At 40.1% G+C, this 17,641-nt stretch overlaps 1 protein-coding gene across 3 annotated transcripts in view; it reads right to left on the reverse strand.

The window, feature by feature from the left end:
- Window positions 1–1,409: 1,409 nt before the first annotated feature.
- Window positions 1,410–17,641, reverse strand: part of PLXNB2 (plexin B2) — a 220,683-nt gene continuing 204,451 nt past the window's right edge. For all 3 annotated transcript variants that reach the window (XM_088457632.1, XM_088457631.1, XM_088457636.1), the window contains 5 exons: window positions 15,354–15,501; window positions 14,848–14,912; window positions 4,924–4,999; window positions 4,368–4,442; window positions 1,410–2,549 (listed from right to left, as the gene is read on the reverse strand). In XM_088457632.1, coding sequence (XP_088313758.1) covers window positions 2,445–2,549; window positions 4,368–4,442; window positions 4,924–4,999; window positions 14,848–14,912; window positions 15,354–15,501 — 469 coding nt within the window. In that variant the 3' untranslated portion in view covers window positions 1,410–2,444. The remainder of the gene's footprint in view (window positions 2,550–4,367; window positions 4,443–4,923; window positions 5,000–14,847; window positions 14,913–15,353; window positions 15,502–17,641) is intronic.

The raw sequence follows: 17,641 nt of genomic DNA on the forward strand, positions 1-17,641 counted from the left end.
GTGAAGAAGTGCGTATGAATGGATAGAGAAGTTCAAAGAATGTCGCACAAGTGTTAGCCATGAAGAAGGAGCCGGACACCCGTCCAGGACTGACAAGAACATGGAGTGTGAACGGATTATGATGGATAGACGAGTGACAGTGGATTATGTTGCAAATCAGAAGCCCTAAGAGGATGAAGATTCACATCTGATGAAGAGGTGAAGACTGTGGTGCATTTGTGGCTCGCAGCTCAGCCTAAAACATTTTTTTAATGAGGGAATACGAAAGCTTGTTGACAGATGGACAAAGTGTAATGAAAAGCAGGGAGATACATTATTTTTTTGAATTTGTCTTTTCTGAAACTTGATCAAAATAAATTATACAGTGTGGATAATTTTTGTAAGAAACTCAACATATTAACCTTCGAAAATAAACTCAATTTCGTGGGTGGGTAAAATCAATTGAGTATCAATGAATCTCCAACAATGGCTGAGCTACCTCTACTGTATGCTCCCAATTTGCTACCAGCTTTCTTCCTTTCAGAAACTGTCAAGATTAGTCCCATCAATAAATATTCTCTGGGAGCCCATACAGCTAGAACTTCAGGGCAAGATCCTATTTTACCAACTATTAATGGGTGTGGTCAGATTAACAACTTCAAGTGCAGGTATGGTCCCTCCTCCTCTGTGGCGCCATCTTCCCAGTGACCTCTTCGGGAAGATGGCGCCGCACAGTGAAACCAAATACTCTGGTACTGTGACAGAGCCTTTGCTCCTTTATGCGCTTGCAACATCTTCCCAAAGAGGTTACTAGGAAGATGGCGCCATGGCGGAGAGCGGACCCACTTGCCCGATCAAGGTAAGATGTGAGGAAGGGGGTTGGGAGGACCCATTGCTCATAGGTCAGCTGATTATATGTAACTTCCTCTCTCCACATCATGTAGGAAGACAGAAGGAATCCTATCCTAACAAAATGTTTTCCTAACTGCATTACACTTTTTAAAGTTTTATTATTGAAGACAAAACTAGATTTTATTGTCCTCATTTTAGAATATCCCGACATAAATTATACACACACAGCTTCTGTAGCTCAAAGTGTTTCTCCCCGCTATAAAAGGTGAGGTCTGGCAAAGAAACAATATCTAGAAATCACTATGAGCTGCTTACTGCCTAATCATCACTGACAGCAATGGAATATTACCTCAGGCACATGAGCGGAGTGTTACAGTGGTGGTGTTTTCTTTTGTTTATTGATCTATTTACTTCAAGCTATGCAGAATAGTTAATGGGATTCTGCAGAATGAGCACAAAGGACTCTCAGCTTGTAATTTGAAGTGCATTTATGTGCAATGACCTCGAGCAGCATGCATTGTAAATACAGCCTCGTCTGCGTAGTGCCTGGTTATTTTCTGAGGGCTATATAAACTGCACTGTACTAAGTTGGCAAAACTGCTTTTATAGACAGTAAACCACATAACATTTGTAGCTGTTGTATTCATAGTATGAGATGTGGGACTTTATTGTGGGACTGAAATGTACAATCAGATGCTGGCTGTGGTCTAACATCACATACTACATTTTACATTCTTATGTAGAGATACAATACAAAGGTGCTTTTGGGTAAGCTACCAGGTGCAGAAGAATGATTCTGGCAACAGTTTAATACAAGATAAACATATTAACTCTTTACATAACCATGTCAACTTGTACTTCATTGACACAATTAATTACATTTAGTCACAAAAAAAATTAACAAAAGGAGAAAAAAAAAAAAAAAAGAAATCAGTGACATAAATAAATCTTCTATATTCTTTACAAAATCATGTATCTTCAGTCTTTAATTAACTGGTACATATAAGGCACATTAGAATGTAGATGTATATAAAATAAATTTCAGAAATTTTAAAAAGAAAAAGCAGAATTAAATTTGTGCTTCCTTTAGTTTTACTAATATTGGCAGCTTTTTCGAACTCCATTAAAAGCCAGGTAGCAATACATTGCATTGCAGTATCCCTCATGGCACTCGGCGGGAAATGGAAAGATCTGTCACAGATTCACATTACTTGTCCAGTTATTGAAACAAAAAGTGTAGGGAAGCATAGGATTAACTATGTCCTAACATGTTGAAATGATTGCTTAATAAATGTATTGCTTTACTATAAATGACACTACAAATTTAGTATGTTTGCATAATGAATTTAAAAATGTCAACGCTATCGTCAGCATTGTATAATTACATCAGTTATAAAAATTGTCCCTTCCCTTCCCACATATATAACACAGGTTTCACTTGAGGCATAATTTACAGTAAAAACATCTTTCTCCTTTTTTATACTGTGCAAGACAAATCGGTCTAATTAAAAAAAGGCAAAAAGGACATTTTTAAAAATATAACACTCTGTTCCTTAGGAAGAAAAATTAACATCTTTGATTTCACACTTTCTTTTGCTGTCCAGCTTTTCCAATCAAAGGTCGGTGACTTTATTCTCTAATGCGGCTGCTATTTGCTGTAACCGGATTGCTAACTGCATACGCTGTGCTCCTGGATCTGCTTCTAGAGCATTTATGATCTAGAACACACACAAATCAGCAGGTAAGTATAATGATGTTACATATATAGACATAGCAACATCTTTGGACCACCGTAAACATTTAGAATACATTTATAAAAAATACAGAGAGGGACAGCTACTTTAATACCCCTTTTCCACTAGTTAGTTGGGTCGCACCCGGGATGATGTTCACACGCCCATCCCGGGAGTGACCCGGCTAAGACCCCCGACAGACAGGCGGCCCGATCCAGCACTAATGCAATTAACGTCAAGTGATGAGCCGGTGCTTGGAAAGGATCTAATTTCCAAGCGCCGGCTCTTCCTATGCAGAGAACGGGACCCAGGTCGAATCGACCTGGGTTACCCATTCACACTGCTTCACGAGCCGGGCTGAACCCGCGTTAAATCCTGCTCGTGACCAGGGTTGAAATGCCAGGTCACTAGACCCGGCTTATTTCAACCCTGCCCTTTCACACAGCAAAATAACTCGGATTGCTGCATGCTCACGTGCAAAAACCCGGGTTATTGCTGGCAGTGGAGAAGGGGTATCAGTTTATACATTAGAGTGCAATATGAAAGTTAAATGATGGAGATATTAGTTGGCAACACATACAGGCACAAGATAGCAGAGAGAGTGCTGGACACAGCTGAATTTATTAGAAGTTCAGACATCGAACTTTGCAACATTGCTAACGGTCTAGATGGCAGAATTGTAATTTCAGTTTGAAAATATTTGGAGTTAAAGTTATACCCTTTTTCCACCTAAATTCCGGATCTGACCCGGAGTTGGAACAAAGTTCCTATCCGGATCAGACCCGGAATTTTGCTGGCGCCGACTCGGGATATTCCCGCGATCCAACTCTCTCCCCTTTTACACCAGGGAGCTGCCCGGGTTAACCCTTCAAAAACCCGGGTTTTAGTTCCGGTGTAAAAGGGGTATTACTTGTAGTTAGATGTACATTGGTCAAAAAGTCTAGAATCTAGGGGGAGAGGTATGAAAAGGTGATAAGTGTCAAATGTGCTATAACCAGCACTATTTGACACATACATTGAAAAGCTACATGTATGAAAGCAGATAACGTAGAGAAAGTTAGCTCACTGTACGTTATCTGCAAACATCTAACAATTTAGCCATTGTCATACTATTGAATGGTGACAGAAATAATTTCGATCTTACTAAATAAGCACACTTATGTGCTTCACCTTGAGTTGGACCTTGTTAGGTGGAAAACATACAGATGTGTCCACATACATCATACCTTCCTGCTCTACAAGTCACATCAAAGTTGAGCACCGTGCGACTTGGTAGTGCCGAGCATCTGTCAGTGCAACTTTTTACCTTCAAAGCGATGTGAATAGCTCGCACAAGCAGCTTCTGCTGATTAAAATGATAGGCGGCATGCCTATGCTCTGTGTCGAACTGCAATAATATATGCATGCAAAACACTACATTACAGTGCACACAGAATATTGGCATGCCACATATCATTTTAATCAGCAGAAGCTGCTTGTGCATCATATTCACTTTGTGAATAAGACGCATTTGAAGGTAAAAAGTCACACGAAAAGACACTCCACGGCATGGTGAGACTAGAAGGGCTGTTTAACATGCAAAGTCGTCAGATGTATCAGATCTGTATATTGCATTCACGTGAAATAGAAATATACTAATTAACAACTAAACTATAATAATGCCCGGACCTGCAAATAACGTTCCAAAAATTGGCAGAATAATAATGCTATCCAAGAAAATGAATAAATAAGCCATAAAAATTGGAATATTGATCTGTGCAGGCCAGTATTTATATTGTTGTGATCATCTCAGACCACACTTACCTCATCATAATATTTCTTTGTATACTTGTACAGCTGGTGTAATGATACAAGTGTGTTTAATGATTCTGTATGTGCCTGTGGATTACAAAACAGAATAAAATACAGATACCTGTACAACAAAAATATATAAAAAAGAGGAAATTTAGAAAGCTATGATTGTTCAATCTTTTATTTCCTAAACAGTCACACGCTTGCTTTTTATATGTACTGCTATGTATTACTTCCACTAGTGGCATATACATATTTAAAATGCTAAATTATTTTTTAATGTTATTTTTAATATTATTAAGTATTTTTAACTATTATTTGCACTTTGTAATTAAAACACATGCAAAATAGAATATAGCGTCGTCTTAATAATTCTAATTATTACATAATTGGTAGTAGCAGTTACAGTTCTGTAAAAAGCTCTATACTTAAGTCAAGGCCTAGAGACATGCCATAGTAAGGATCATGCACTTCTCTCCAATATAAATAACTATTTTTAGATTTTGTGAATTCCAGTTTAACATATACAGTATTCAAAAATGTTTGTGTCTGATCATATCTTACATACCCTTGAAATTTCTGCTAAATGTGTATTCATGTCCTGATCACTGACTTGTACCATCTGACGAATTCCTTTGTAATAGCTGGAAAGAAAAAAAATGTTAGTGATCAGATTTCTTCACACCATTAAATGATCCAGCATTGGACATTCTTTATGCTGTTTTTAAGACTGGTTACCTACTGACATTCAAACAGTGGACAACAACTGGCATTTTTAGTGCCATGCATAGAAAACATTGTAAAAATAAAAACGATTCCTGTTCTATGTGCCCATACTGGTGCCTGTGTGCTATGCACTTTGATGAAGTTTGCTTGGTTGGTGGCATGTTGCATTTTAGTGCAGTTAAAGCATTTTGCCAGTAGGGGGCATATCCAATTGTCCGCAAGATTTTTCCTGCAAAAAATGTTGCAGTCATCGCGACCAATTTTCTAATACGGTGGATATCACATCCAATTGGATATCCCCCTTAAAGTCCACTGATCACAATGGAAGCTCACAGTATACATATCCACGATCAATTAACATCAGTTAGAATTATTTTCAATGTTCAAACAAAATTACAACACAAGAAAAACAATAGCATTGTGGCATAGGGAAAAGAGGGCACAGATGTAATGCAAAGAGAATGCCACTGCATGATACGGTCAAAATATGAAAAACAATTGTCAAAAGTGTAAAAATGTGATTTGAATAGACAGTGACAGGTGACCAAATTTTCTTCAAATGGGGTTAAATATGGGTAATGGGGAAAGGAAAAAGGGTTGGAAAGGACTATGAGATAGGACCAGCTATGATTGAAGATCACGGAAATTGGCAAAATAAAGAAGGAGGTCATCGGTATGCAGTCGGGATGCAGATGGTCTAAATGCCAACCGTCGGCATCCCAACTGTCTAATCCCGGCAAGGTTCTAATGGTTGAGTTACAGGTTAGGGGCTCCCGGGGAGGGAATTGGGGTTAGGCAACCCCTTGGGAGGGTTAGTCTAGGGGAAAGGGGGGTTAGGTACCCCCGGGAGACTTAGGTTTAGGCTGTGGGGAATGGGGGGTTAGGGATAGGTACTTGGCTGGGGAGGTTAGGGTTAGGCACCCCTAAGGGAGGGTTAGGGTAGGGAATTAGGTTAGCGGTACTTACCTAAATTAGCAGTCGGGATCCTCACCCCTGCCGGGCTTCTGGCATGGTCATGGAGGAAGATGGGGGGGTCTATGCTCCACAAAGGGCTAGGGAGCCGAAACCACGGCCCCTGTCATGAAGATAATAGGTTGTTTCCTCCATAGCTGCCACATGCCAGATCTGGCATTTAAGTGCCGATAGGTATGGGGAAGGAAGTGTTTTTCCAGCTTGGGGCTATAAGGGATTTAGCTGCAGTTAATATGTGTGTGTGCGACAAATTCTTTTGAAAATTTTTGGATAGAAAAAGCAAGAATTTTCCAGGAGTCCTTTGTCACAGGAGCATCAAAAGAGAGTTCAAGAGAGTATGAGCTAAATCCCAAAAGTGGGAGATAATGTGGCATGTTCACCACATATGTGACACAGTACCCCTGCAACCACAGCCACGGCAGCAATCAGGTGAAGAGGAGCAAAACATTTTGTTGAATCCTGATGAAGTATAGTACCATCGTAATAAATTGTATATGTGGTTTCTTTTATTTTGGCTGAAATGGAGCTTTTAACTATCCCGTGACTTTTTTTCTCCCACGCTTCTTCGTCTGGGGGGGGTCAGAGATCCTTCTCCTACTCAGCCTCATGAGATTCTGGAGAGAGAAGGGCAGTCTCTAGGAGGATGGTATAAAGTTGGGAAATCAAGCACATGGTCAAGGGGTGATGTTTGCAAAGATTTTCAAAAGGGGTAAGGTCTCGGAGAATAGGAATTGGAAGTAAGGAGAGCAAAAAACTGTGAATTTGAAAAAAAATTTAAAAGTCTTGAGTATCTGAAAAATGGGGATTTCTGTTGGAGCTCAGTCAGGGTTAACCATTGACCTTGGTAGGTAAAATCTGTAGGAAATATATGGCCATTCAGGATCCAGCCACAACATCTCGCAGTAGACAAACCAGGGGGAAATAGAGGGTTGTGCCAAATAGAGGTCGAAGGGATAGATTGGTGTGGAATTTATTTTAAACAAATATAAGTCCCAAATGGTAGGGTCAAACTTTACAATAGGGAGGAATTTAGCAATAGCAGGACGTTGCACGGAGGTCAGGCCTCAGAGGGTTCAGGTTGGGGAGTTTAACATAAGCTGACTCAATATCAAGCCAAGAGATGGAGCCTAGTGGAGCATAAGAGGCAATATTTGAGAGAAATTGGAGGCCAAATAGTAAAGTTTGATGACAGGGAGACCTCTCATACCTTTCGAGAACCGGTTTCTTCAGGACATTGGCCAAGATGTGTGGGGGTCTATCGTTCCATATGAAGTGTATAAGAGCTTTTTGGCTATTTCTAAAGAAGGAGACACGGACATCTACAGGCAGACTTTGAAAAAGATAAAATAAAAATTATACCCAAGTTGCTTTAACAGCTATGATCCTGCCCAGCCATGAAATAAAAAGAGGATTCCAGGAGGTCAGATTAGCCTACATCTTGGAGAAGAGAGGTGGGATGTTGAGGGTTGTAGCGGGAAGTGAGGTAAATCCCTAGACATTTGATCTTTCTGGTCTGCCATCTGAAATTGATGTTAGTTTTAAGAACCTCGGCCTCTCAGGTGGGAACATGAAGCAGCATAGCCTCAGATTTTTAATAATTAATCTTATAAGCAGAAACAATGCTTTAAGATCTAAGCACAGAAATAAAGTTAGGGAGGGCGAGTGTTGGTTGTGTCAGAAAGAGCAGATATCATCGGCGAATAAAGAGATCTTGTAGTTGGTAGAATCCACTCGTACACCCTTCAACATGAGTCGATTTTAACTGGCGCTGTACTCTATTCTTCCCATTGATATCGGTGGCCCGTTCATTTAAATTGAAAAAAAAAAAAAAAAAAAGAAACCATGCTTCCATCTCAATAGATCTGTGCTCTACAAGTAGAAAATAATGCCCTTTGAAACTAATGGTTTATACAAATCAAAGGAGTTGCACAGCACTAGTCCAACATGCCGCTTCTACATCAATAGAGATTCAGTTTGAGGTGTTATCAAGGACCTTTCAGATACAAAATTGACAACATTTTACTCTTTGAACTAAAACAATCTGTCTTGAATTTCCATTGGGATGACACATCTCAGTGAACGAATAGAATACCAATGGATTATGCCCAGACAAGGAGTGACTTAACTTTATTTTTCATAATAAGGTGGAGGACGACTGTATTGAAGTGTTTTATTTGAATGTTCTATTTACAAATGCATGTCAGTGTTTTATATACTTTCCTATACTATATTTTTATAATGGTGTCTTGGAGAACAATTCTCACTATAGTGGGACCTTTGAAGTAGCACAGTTTCTATTACAGAGGTCCAAATGTTCCTCACCACTTGACTACCCAAAGCAGGAGTTCCGGGAAGAGTCGCAGTGATCTCACGTGCTTTACACTTTGTTTTTTTTTAAACAAAGTTAGTAGCTAACCAGCATAATATATGATAACAAACAATTAGTTATTTGGCACTCCCCTTTATGCAGCTGAAGTTGTTCACCTATGAGTGACCGTAAACTCAAAAAAAAATACAATATCGAAAGTAAATATAAATGTGTTCATAAACAATAAGACCTTTTTGATGGAATTCTGAAATAAAAAATAATTATATATATATATATATATATATATATATATTCTCAAATGATCTGGTTCTCATGTACGTAAATGATGTTAGCCAGGCGCCTCCACAACACGGTCATGCATAAATATAGTTCCAGAGGTGATTTTAGTAAGGAAGTATAATAAACGTAAACAACTCACCCTTACCCTCACCCCCAGACCCATGTGCAGCGGCGTTCCGTCAGAGCCCCAGGCGCGCACGCTGAGATTATGTCATCGCCTATTAATGTGATGCACATCGACGTGTACAATCACCATAACAACAGGTAAACACAGTAACAGCAACACTGGAAAAATAAAAAACATAATTTTGACCAAATGTAACTCCGAAGAGTACATATAATTAACAGAGCAGTTACCTAGCATTATGCATGAGTACTGAAGTGGCAAGTAAATCAATAAATAAGAATGAGTAGTCACAAAGATAAACACATTATAATCTATTAATATATAATGTAAAATAGCAGAAAATGCTAATCTTTGCATAAGCATACAAAAGTCAACTGTCCTTAACCAGAGATAAACCTCTGGGAGAGATCATGTCCAAAAAGTGTCCAAAAGGGGGGGAGGGGGGTCATCCCAGCACCCCCACACCCACCAGGGGTTAAAGTGGGCCGGAACGGGCGATTGAACCAGTTCCACCTCCTCCGGCTACACAGGGAGGCTCCATCTGCCGGGCGCCCGCTGGGATCATGTTACCAGTAGGTGCCCAGCTCCCTCACCGCAGCACCAGCGACAGCCGGTGGCTGTAGCTGCTGCGCTCTGGCTTCGGCAGTGTGCAGTGCATGATGTCTCTCCCATAGTTCCTAGGAGCAGCCTGTCGTACGGACGTGGACGCAGGAGCGGGTTTTAAGGTAAGTATTGTGGGGGTTTTATTTTGTGTAAGCGGTTTCACTGCAATTTTTTGCCCGAATGTGGGTGAAAAAAAAGACATCACCTGTAAGAAGATACTTGCAGTTGACACAAGCACATTTATAACACCCAGGGCTTTTTTTTTACAAGGAAATAGTGTGCAGCAGATGCTTTACCACAACGCAGGTTTCTAGATCTGGAATAACAGTCATAGAGGGGTATTCAATATGAAACGTTAACTTCACTGTCGAAGTTAACGTTTCATATTGGAGTTTTTACCTGCGTTAAAGTATCGGGCGCACGCCCGCTTATCCCCGTATTCAATATAAAATTAACGAAAACGGGAGCCTCCGAAGTTGGATTTGCGTAAAGTTACGAATTTTTCCTTAAAAAAAATTGCAAGACCCCCGTAAAGTTGTAAAAACACGGGGGATCACTATGGGTACCCCCATTTTAGCCTTTAAATGAAAGTCGGGGATTTAAATAGCCGCACAAGGTGTTTTTTCCCGACATTGAAGAAGTGTTGCAGAAGAGCACTTAGGTTATTTTTTTCATTTTTTTTAAGTGGTCCCATCAAATTTGGGGTAGATGAAAATGGGTACTAGCATATTTGTAAGTCCCTAAAATAAGTTTTTAAAAATTCTGCAATTGTGCACCTGCCGCTGATAAATCTATTCTAGAAAACACCTGCCGCATACTTGCGGAATTGCCCTGAACCTATTTCCCTATTGTTAATAATTTTTTTCCCATTTATTTTTTTTCACCCCAATTTTTAAATTAATTTTTTGGGGTGTCCCTATTTTTTTCTAAAACTTTTTTTGACACGGTTCTTTTTTAAATGTCATTCCCAGGGGTGCAGGCTATTTTTTTTTTTAAGCCTGCACCCCTAAACCCCAATTCTGCACTTTTTTTCGACACCTATTCAATGGTGAAAAGTTATCACCGTTTTTTATCAAAGACTTTTCAAAACTGCGATTAGTCTTTGAAATTGAATACGGTGTAAAACTAAAACCTGCGATAATGATGTCATAAGTGCGATATTAACGCAAAAACGATGTTATCGCTCCCATATTGAATACCCCTCATAGAGAGACTGTTAATTAAAGGTGAAGCCACATTATATTGTGTAACCCATAGAAACTTTCTAGTGACCACAGTTTGTTTTATTTTTTACACAACATTTTCTTCTAATCAACAAGCAATACTTTCTGTTTCAACACATTTAGATATTTATGGTCATAACCCTGGCTACAAAACGGTCAATCAAGATATCAATCTGTTCCTCTGCCTTAGATGAATCATTGTTGATAGGTCTAACCTGTATCATTTGTGAGTAGGGGCTACCAAATTTCATGCTACTGATTGATTACTTGCCACTTCTGTAATCATGTATAATGCTAGGTAACTGCTCCGTTTATTACATGTACTCTTCGGAGTTACACTTGGTCAAACTTATGTTTTGAATTTTTCCTGTGTTGCTGTTACTTTGTTTACATGTTGTTATGGTGATTGTACCCGACGATGTGCATCGCGTTGATACGTTATTATACTTCCTGGCGAAAATCAATACAGACTGAAACGTTGAAGAAACTTTGCTGTGTGTGCCATCATTCTTTCTTTATACATGCTGTGAGTGCAGCACCTATGGAACTCTATTATATATATATATATATATATATATATATATATCTCTCTCTCTATATATATATATCTATATCTCAATTCAGGTGGCACTCCCATACACAAAACTCTATGATCCAGGTGCTCTCCTTAGAAGCGCCACAGTGGTTGGCACTCTGTAATAAGGATCACTAAGGTAGCAGGATAACTGCTCAACGTTTCGATGTTATTCCTTCGTCTTCAGGATACCTGAAGACGATGGAATAAACATCAAAATGTTGAGCATTTATCCTGCTACCTGAGTGTTTACCGTTCCCGGCAGGGGAGCGGAATCTGTATAAGTATGTATGTAGGCGGCACTCAGGCGACTTGAAATAAATCTCTGGGAGACCCCAATAAATGTCAACATTTCAGGACTCGTTTACTTTGGTTCTTTCGTCAGGATACAAACATGTACAAAATTACAACTCTTTATAGCTACATGTTTGTATCCTGACGATACAAACATTTTAAGAACTGAGCCCGAGAGGAGACAGAGGACAATAGGAAGACAAGGAGAAGGAGAAAGTCCACAGAACGGAACAAGACTGACTGAAGGAGAACAGAGGAACCCACTGCAGGGAACACATGCAGTCACACAACCATATGAGGAACCAAACAAAGCGACAGGTACGCCGCGCTGGGCGGGCGTCCAGTGTCCCCTGTGGAATCGGAGAAAGGGATTTATTGGTAAGTACCAAAATCCTGTTTTCTCCTTCATCCACTGGGGACACTGGAGTTCAAGACAGTGGGGATGTCCCAAAGCCAACCTCCCGGGTGGGAAGCGTGGAGAAATGGCCGACTCCTTGGCCAAACCTAAACAGGGACCGCCAAGAACCGTAGGCCCAAAGAAAAGGCAAGGCTAAGGATCAAGTGTCGTAGAGCACAGAAGACAATCAGAATTCCATCACTGAAGAGCCACAGAATTTCCACAACATACAGCGTAGGTGGAAAGGTACAGAACGGCTAGCGAGGCAACGACCGCAGATGAGAAGCTACAGAACACTGTAATCTCAGCTGAAACAGACCAAACCGGACTGTTGCTAGCAGAAAGGTCCAACAAGAACACATAGGAGAAGGTCAATAACGCGAGAACTCAAGAAAATCCAAATGTAGAGTCGAAAACAGGAAGATGCCATAGTCGCAGACAGAATAATCCCAGCACTACTGGACATAAACAAATCAGACAGATATATGTATAAAGATATTGACACTGATGCAACAGCCACCAAGGGAGAGCGAGCTACCAATATTGGGAAGCATCCCATAAAGCAAGGCTAGAGCACTAGGACAACCATGAAAGTACCCGACAGGAACCTGTCAGAGTAATGAAAGTATCAACAGATATTGAACAGGAAAGCCAACCAGGCGTCAGGCATGGAACATAGTGAATGTCACACTTCCACGTAAGATGTGCATTAGCCCATAGATGCACCTTAGGCCAGAACCGAAGAGATTCTAGTAGAATAGTAGCACTGATTGCTATGTAGGAACTATGAACCTACACGCCCGTATAAGCTTGAAAAAGTGTAGAGCCAACTGATATGAACAGGTGCCATAAAGGAGTAGATTGGCTGCTAGAACAGCAGCTAGGGTGCGGAAGAGAATAACGACTATGTAATGTTAGGTTGCATGGAATAGGAGCATCTTCTGAGACTTTAGTGGGTAAGTCCACTTACCTGTGAGCGACCAGAAGCCTTCTGGACGCTACGTAGAATGTCACTGACCTTTTCCATCCCACAGCAACCCGCCTCGTCAGGTACTTTGAGAGTGGCTTTGGTGGGTAAGAACCAATGCTCTACAGCGCTAACTGCAGTCTGGAGATGTTAGAAAATACTGTAGAAACTAGCAGAATGTAGTGGAGACATGAAGGTCATCAACAGGACCACATTCTATACCTGAGCTTGTTCCATTAGGGATGTGTATTCATATAGAGATTATACATATACCCCAAAACCGGTCTGCTAGTGTATCATTACAATAACACTTATAATGATGAAGTACTTATAAGCCAAGAGGCAGAATAAGGTATTAACTAAGACCCTGTACCGGTCAAGGAACACAAGGAAATATCACCTATTAGATGATGGATCCCCACCAGTGACCCCTGACATTATAGTAGTCACAACAAGAGGGATATGGAAAACAAACATTTTACTTTATGCCCATCAATCTAATATAACCCAGGCCTGACCCTGCCTATATCGGCGGGTGGCCCCAGGCCTTCAAGCATAGGAGCAGCAACAGTTGTAATTTAACCCTTCTCCGATAGGAAACGTATCTAGGGGCCACTTTAGAGATTCTGGTTTCTGAGATAGCTTGTGCCGTATGCGACAAGTCAATAATATGGAGTACTGCAAAGGGTACCGTGCGTCAGTTTCACATGAAAGGGATATATCGGCAGTCATAACCCCAGTTAGGGATTATAACCGGCTTATGGCGCTGGTAAGCTCCGCCCCCACTAACATGGGTGTATTTACCGGGATCTTACTGGCGCTGCACCTACTGAGACAGCGCCAGTGTAGACTCCCGTTATGGGAGTAACGGGACGCGGCAGTCTCCCTCCCTGTATAGAGGAGGGAGGAGCAGGAGTTTTAAGTAACAGCTGCGCATTACTCTGCTGTAGAGGGGCCCGCGCTCCATCCCCTAATTAAATAGGAGGGGGGACCAACAGCCGAGAGCTCTGTAATGAAGAGCCACGCTCTCCAGTGGCTGGGGGGGGGGAATAGTGGGGGGAGGTTTTAGCAGCGCCGCTAACAGTGACAGCTAGTGGCATGTCACTGAACCCAGCTCTAACGTCCACTGCTCCTGCTAATCAGGAGCAGTTGTTATACTTACAGCTGCTGCGGATTGGATGCTGGGCTAAGGGGGCGGCGAGGAACCTGGACACATGCCGGTATCAGCAGTGGCGGGTCCTCGCAGGGTCCGATGAATCCCTCTGCTGTGCCACCTCCTCTGGGTCACCGGACATAGGCTGCAATAGTCGTGGCGGTGCCCTTCCCGGCGGCTCCCACGTAACAGGCAGACTGCCACAGTAAGCAGCCTGCCTGTCCTCAGTGCTTGTTAAATAAAAACTCTTAAACAATTAAAATTATATGAAAAGGCTGGAGGCAGCCTGATGTGCGACTGGCTCTCTTGGGCACATTCTAAAAACTGGGGCTGATGGGGCATAGAGGGGGAGGAGCCGGTCACACGTCTAAATTATTTAAAGTGCCAGGATCTACTCTACCACCTTCTATACCCCACTGTCTTGAACTCCAGTGTCCCCTAGTGGATGAAGGAGAAAGAAACAATATGTTGATTTGTTTTGATATATATATATATTTTTTTTAGATATCTTGCTACAAAAGAAAAAACTAATTTCAAACAAAAAGGTTTTACTGTTTATGGACCTGTATTATATGTACATATTTATATATATCTGTCACATGGTCCAACTTGAAGCACTTTTTAATTTCACTTCAGGTATGGTAACTGGCCTAATGTACATGCAACATGCAGTGTGATTTTTAAAGCAAAATATACATAAAACTTTAGCAACTCCCATTATATACATACTGGTTTTATGAATTATTTCATTTAAAACTGCACAGTTTCAGAGAAAATGGAAACGAGAAAAATGTGATGGATGAATGGGAACATTACAGTGCTCGTAGTAATGAAGTTTGAGGACTTACTCTTCCACCATTTTCTTGTACGTCGAGATCTCTTTTGCATAAAGCAATTTGTTGCTGGGCGACTCCTACAGGCATTACAAAAAAAATTAAAAATAAGTAGAAAAGGCGGTTAATAATTGCACAAGAGAACACACACACACACAGTTTTACAAAAAAATCCAATAAATAACAGCTACCAGTTACCATAAAGTGTAATAATAATAATTATTACTATTATAGTTATATATACCAATAGTTCTATAGTTATACTGCTTTGGACAACATTACAAGCAGTTAAGCCTGACCTTGTGTGAGTAAACTGGTAGCAGTGCACATGTGGAAGAAAGGTAACAGGACAGGTTGTCACACATACTGTGCCTGCTCCATACCTTCAGTGATAACAATGACATCTGCCTGAAAGAACTAATTCCATTCACACCGGCAATAAGCATGACAGTGACAATTCTTTTTCAAATAAGTAGATGATAGCTGCCAGATAACAGACAACAATCAGCCGCTCCACTTACTCTGCTCAGTTTGTGCTCTGTCCTGCTGCACGCATCCATGAAAGTCTGTGCAATGACTGACAAGGAAGCATCCACCACTTCGTGCACATGTACATCAAAGATGAAATGAGGGTTCTTCAGTATATTAACCCAAAACCGCAGTGATAAACTGCAAGGAGGAAACCCACAATTTGACATTATTGCTGACAAACAGTACAATTATATCACAAATATTTATCCATATGTAATTAGCAACTAAGGACTTGGGTCCTTTGTTGCTGCAGCATTTTATTGCCTATTTCTTGTACTAATAAATGCACATTTACAGAGGAATTGAGATCTATTTGCAAAACAGCATTCATAAATTGAACAAGTACATAGTATTTGTTAATTAGTTGACTAAACCACTGTGGAAGGGTGCTCAAGAGTTAAGGTGCATACACACACAACAATTTTTTCAACGATTATCGATAACGATATCCTTTATTGTTCAATCGTTGAAAAAAATCGTTCACTTTCTGAGTTAAAACGATGAACAATTATCGTTCATGCGCGTTCACGTTTGTAGTTCAGTCAGACTGACCAACTCAACGATTTTCAGTAAGGGAAAATGCAAAAATCATTTGTAGTTAAAACAAAATTGTTCATTACATTTAGTAAATTAACAATTTTAGTAAACGATTTTCGTTCCTTTTTCCTTTGAAAAAATGACCGAAAATAGTTTACTAAAATCGTTCATTTACTAAATCGTTGTGTGTGCATGCAACATAAGACTATCCTTGAGCATTAATGCTGGTATATTTTGGGGGAAGAAATTCAGACAGCATTACTACTACTATCAGATTGTAGCTATTATCTTCTAAAAGGTACTACATAAATGTTAAGTAGAATCTAACTGGTTGCTAAGGGCAAAAATCCTCACTTTAGTGAATATACCCCCATATGTTTGTCTTATCCCCAAATGGAGCCCGCATAATTAACAAGTACCAAACAATTAAGTACAAAGACAACATTTAAAGGACACTCAAACTTTAACTGTTCAGTACTGTGGTAATATTAAATTAATAAATACATCTGCCATTGCACGCTGTTATGCAATTTGATCGAAGGGTTGATGGACCAGTTTTTTTTCTTCCCTGTTCCCAACCATCAGGATCTCTGTACAACCATAGAGCAAAGAAAGTAATCAAATTCCTTATTTCCCTTATAAGAACACCATAAAAGTAATTCAATGTGCAGTCTCCTGAAAACATGAGGTGTGTTTAATATATATCACTCTGGTTATCTGTAAGATGACCAGTTTGGTAGTTAATTTGCCATAGCATTTTGATGCAAGATGCGGCTAATAATTTACAGTTTGTCAAGAGTTATATGAAGACCATGACAACTAGTGTCACATTATCTGAGCAGAGAGGCCTTACAGTGTATTACTATCATCCTTCTACCGTCACGTGACTAGCGAGGAACTTGGTGACTGACTGGCTCAGATTAAGATCAGGTTAGAATCCCACAGGAACAAACCGAAAGCAAATGTTTACAGGAGAGAGAGAGAAGCAATAGCACTCTCCCTACAGATGGATATTGTAAAGGGAAAACCGTTAAAGGGAACAGTAAAGGGAAAATCTGCTTCATGATATAAAAAAAAGGTACAACTCTCTTATTCAATATTTTAAACAACATGAATCAATGGGATTGCATCTTTAATAAGACATTTAGGGAATTAGAATGGAAAGTGGGCAAATTAATATTAACATTTGTTCCTTTAGTGGCAACATATTCCCCAGTGTTTTACAATTAGGAACAAACAATAAAAAAACTAAGAGTGGGTATTACAGACAAAGCGGTAGATAACAGAGCCCTTCTCGTAAGCTTACAATCTTCAATTATTTTATTTTCACTATATGCTGCTTTAAAACCAATCATCATGACTAAGACAGTCACATTATCATATTGATTCAAATGTGTTAATCATGTGACATCTTCCAGAGTGTGTCAAAATTACAGATGACCAATATAGTAGTCCCATGGTAATACTGCAGCAATAGAAAGTGACGATAAGGAGGTATAGGTCTTTACTACTGTGATATTACATGTGTGACTGTCTCGCTCACTTTTCTGAACAGCTTCTGCATCTTCTGAATGCTCTGTGAAGTTTCAGGAACGCAAATGAAGCAGAAGACTGAAAATCTCCCTCAGATTCACATTTTTTAAATTTCAGCGGGGAGTATATTAAAGGATAAAGATTTTTTATGTAGGCGAGTGCCAGGTGTGTTTCTCAGGCAAAGCTGGTGTCCACCAAAATGACAGAG

Source organism: Taudactylus pleione, unplaced genomic scaffold (genome assembly GCF_031769625.1).
Source record: "Taudactylus pleione unplaced genomic scaffold, aTauple2 ptg000041l, whole genome shotgun sequence".
NCBI lineage: Eukaryota > Metazoa > Chordata > Amphibia > Anura > Myobatrachidae > Taudactylus > Taudactylus pleione.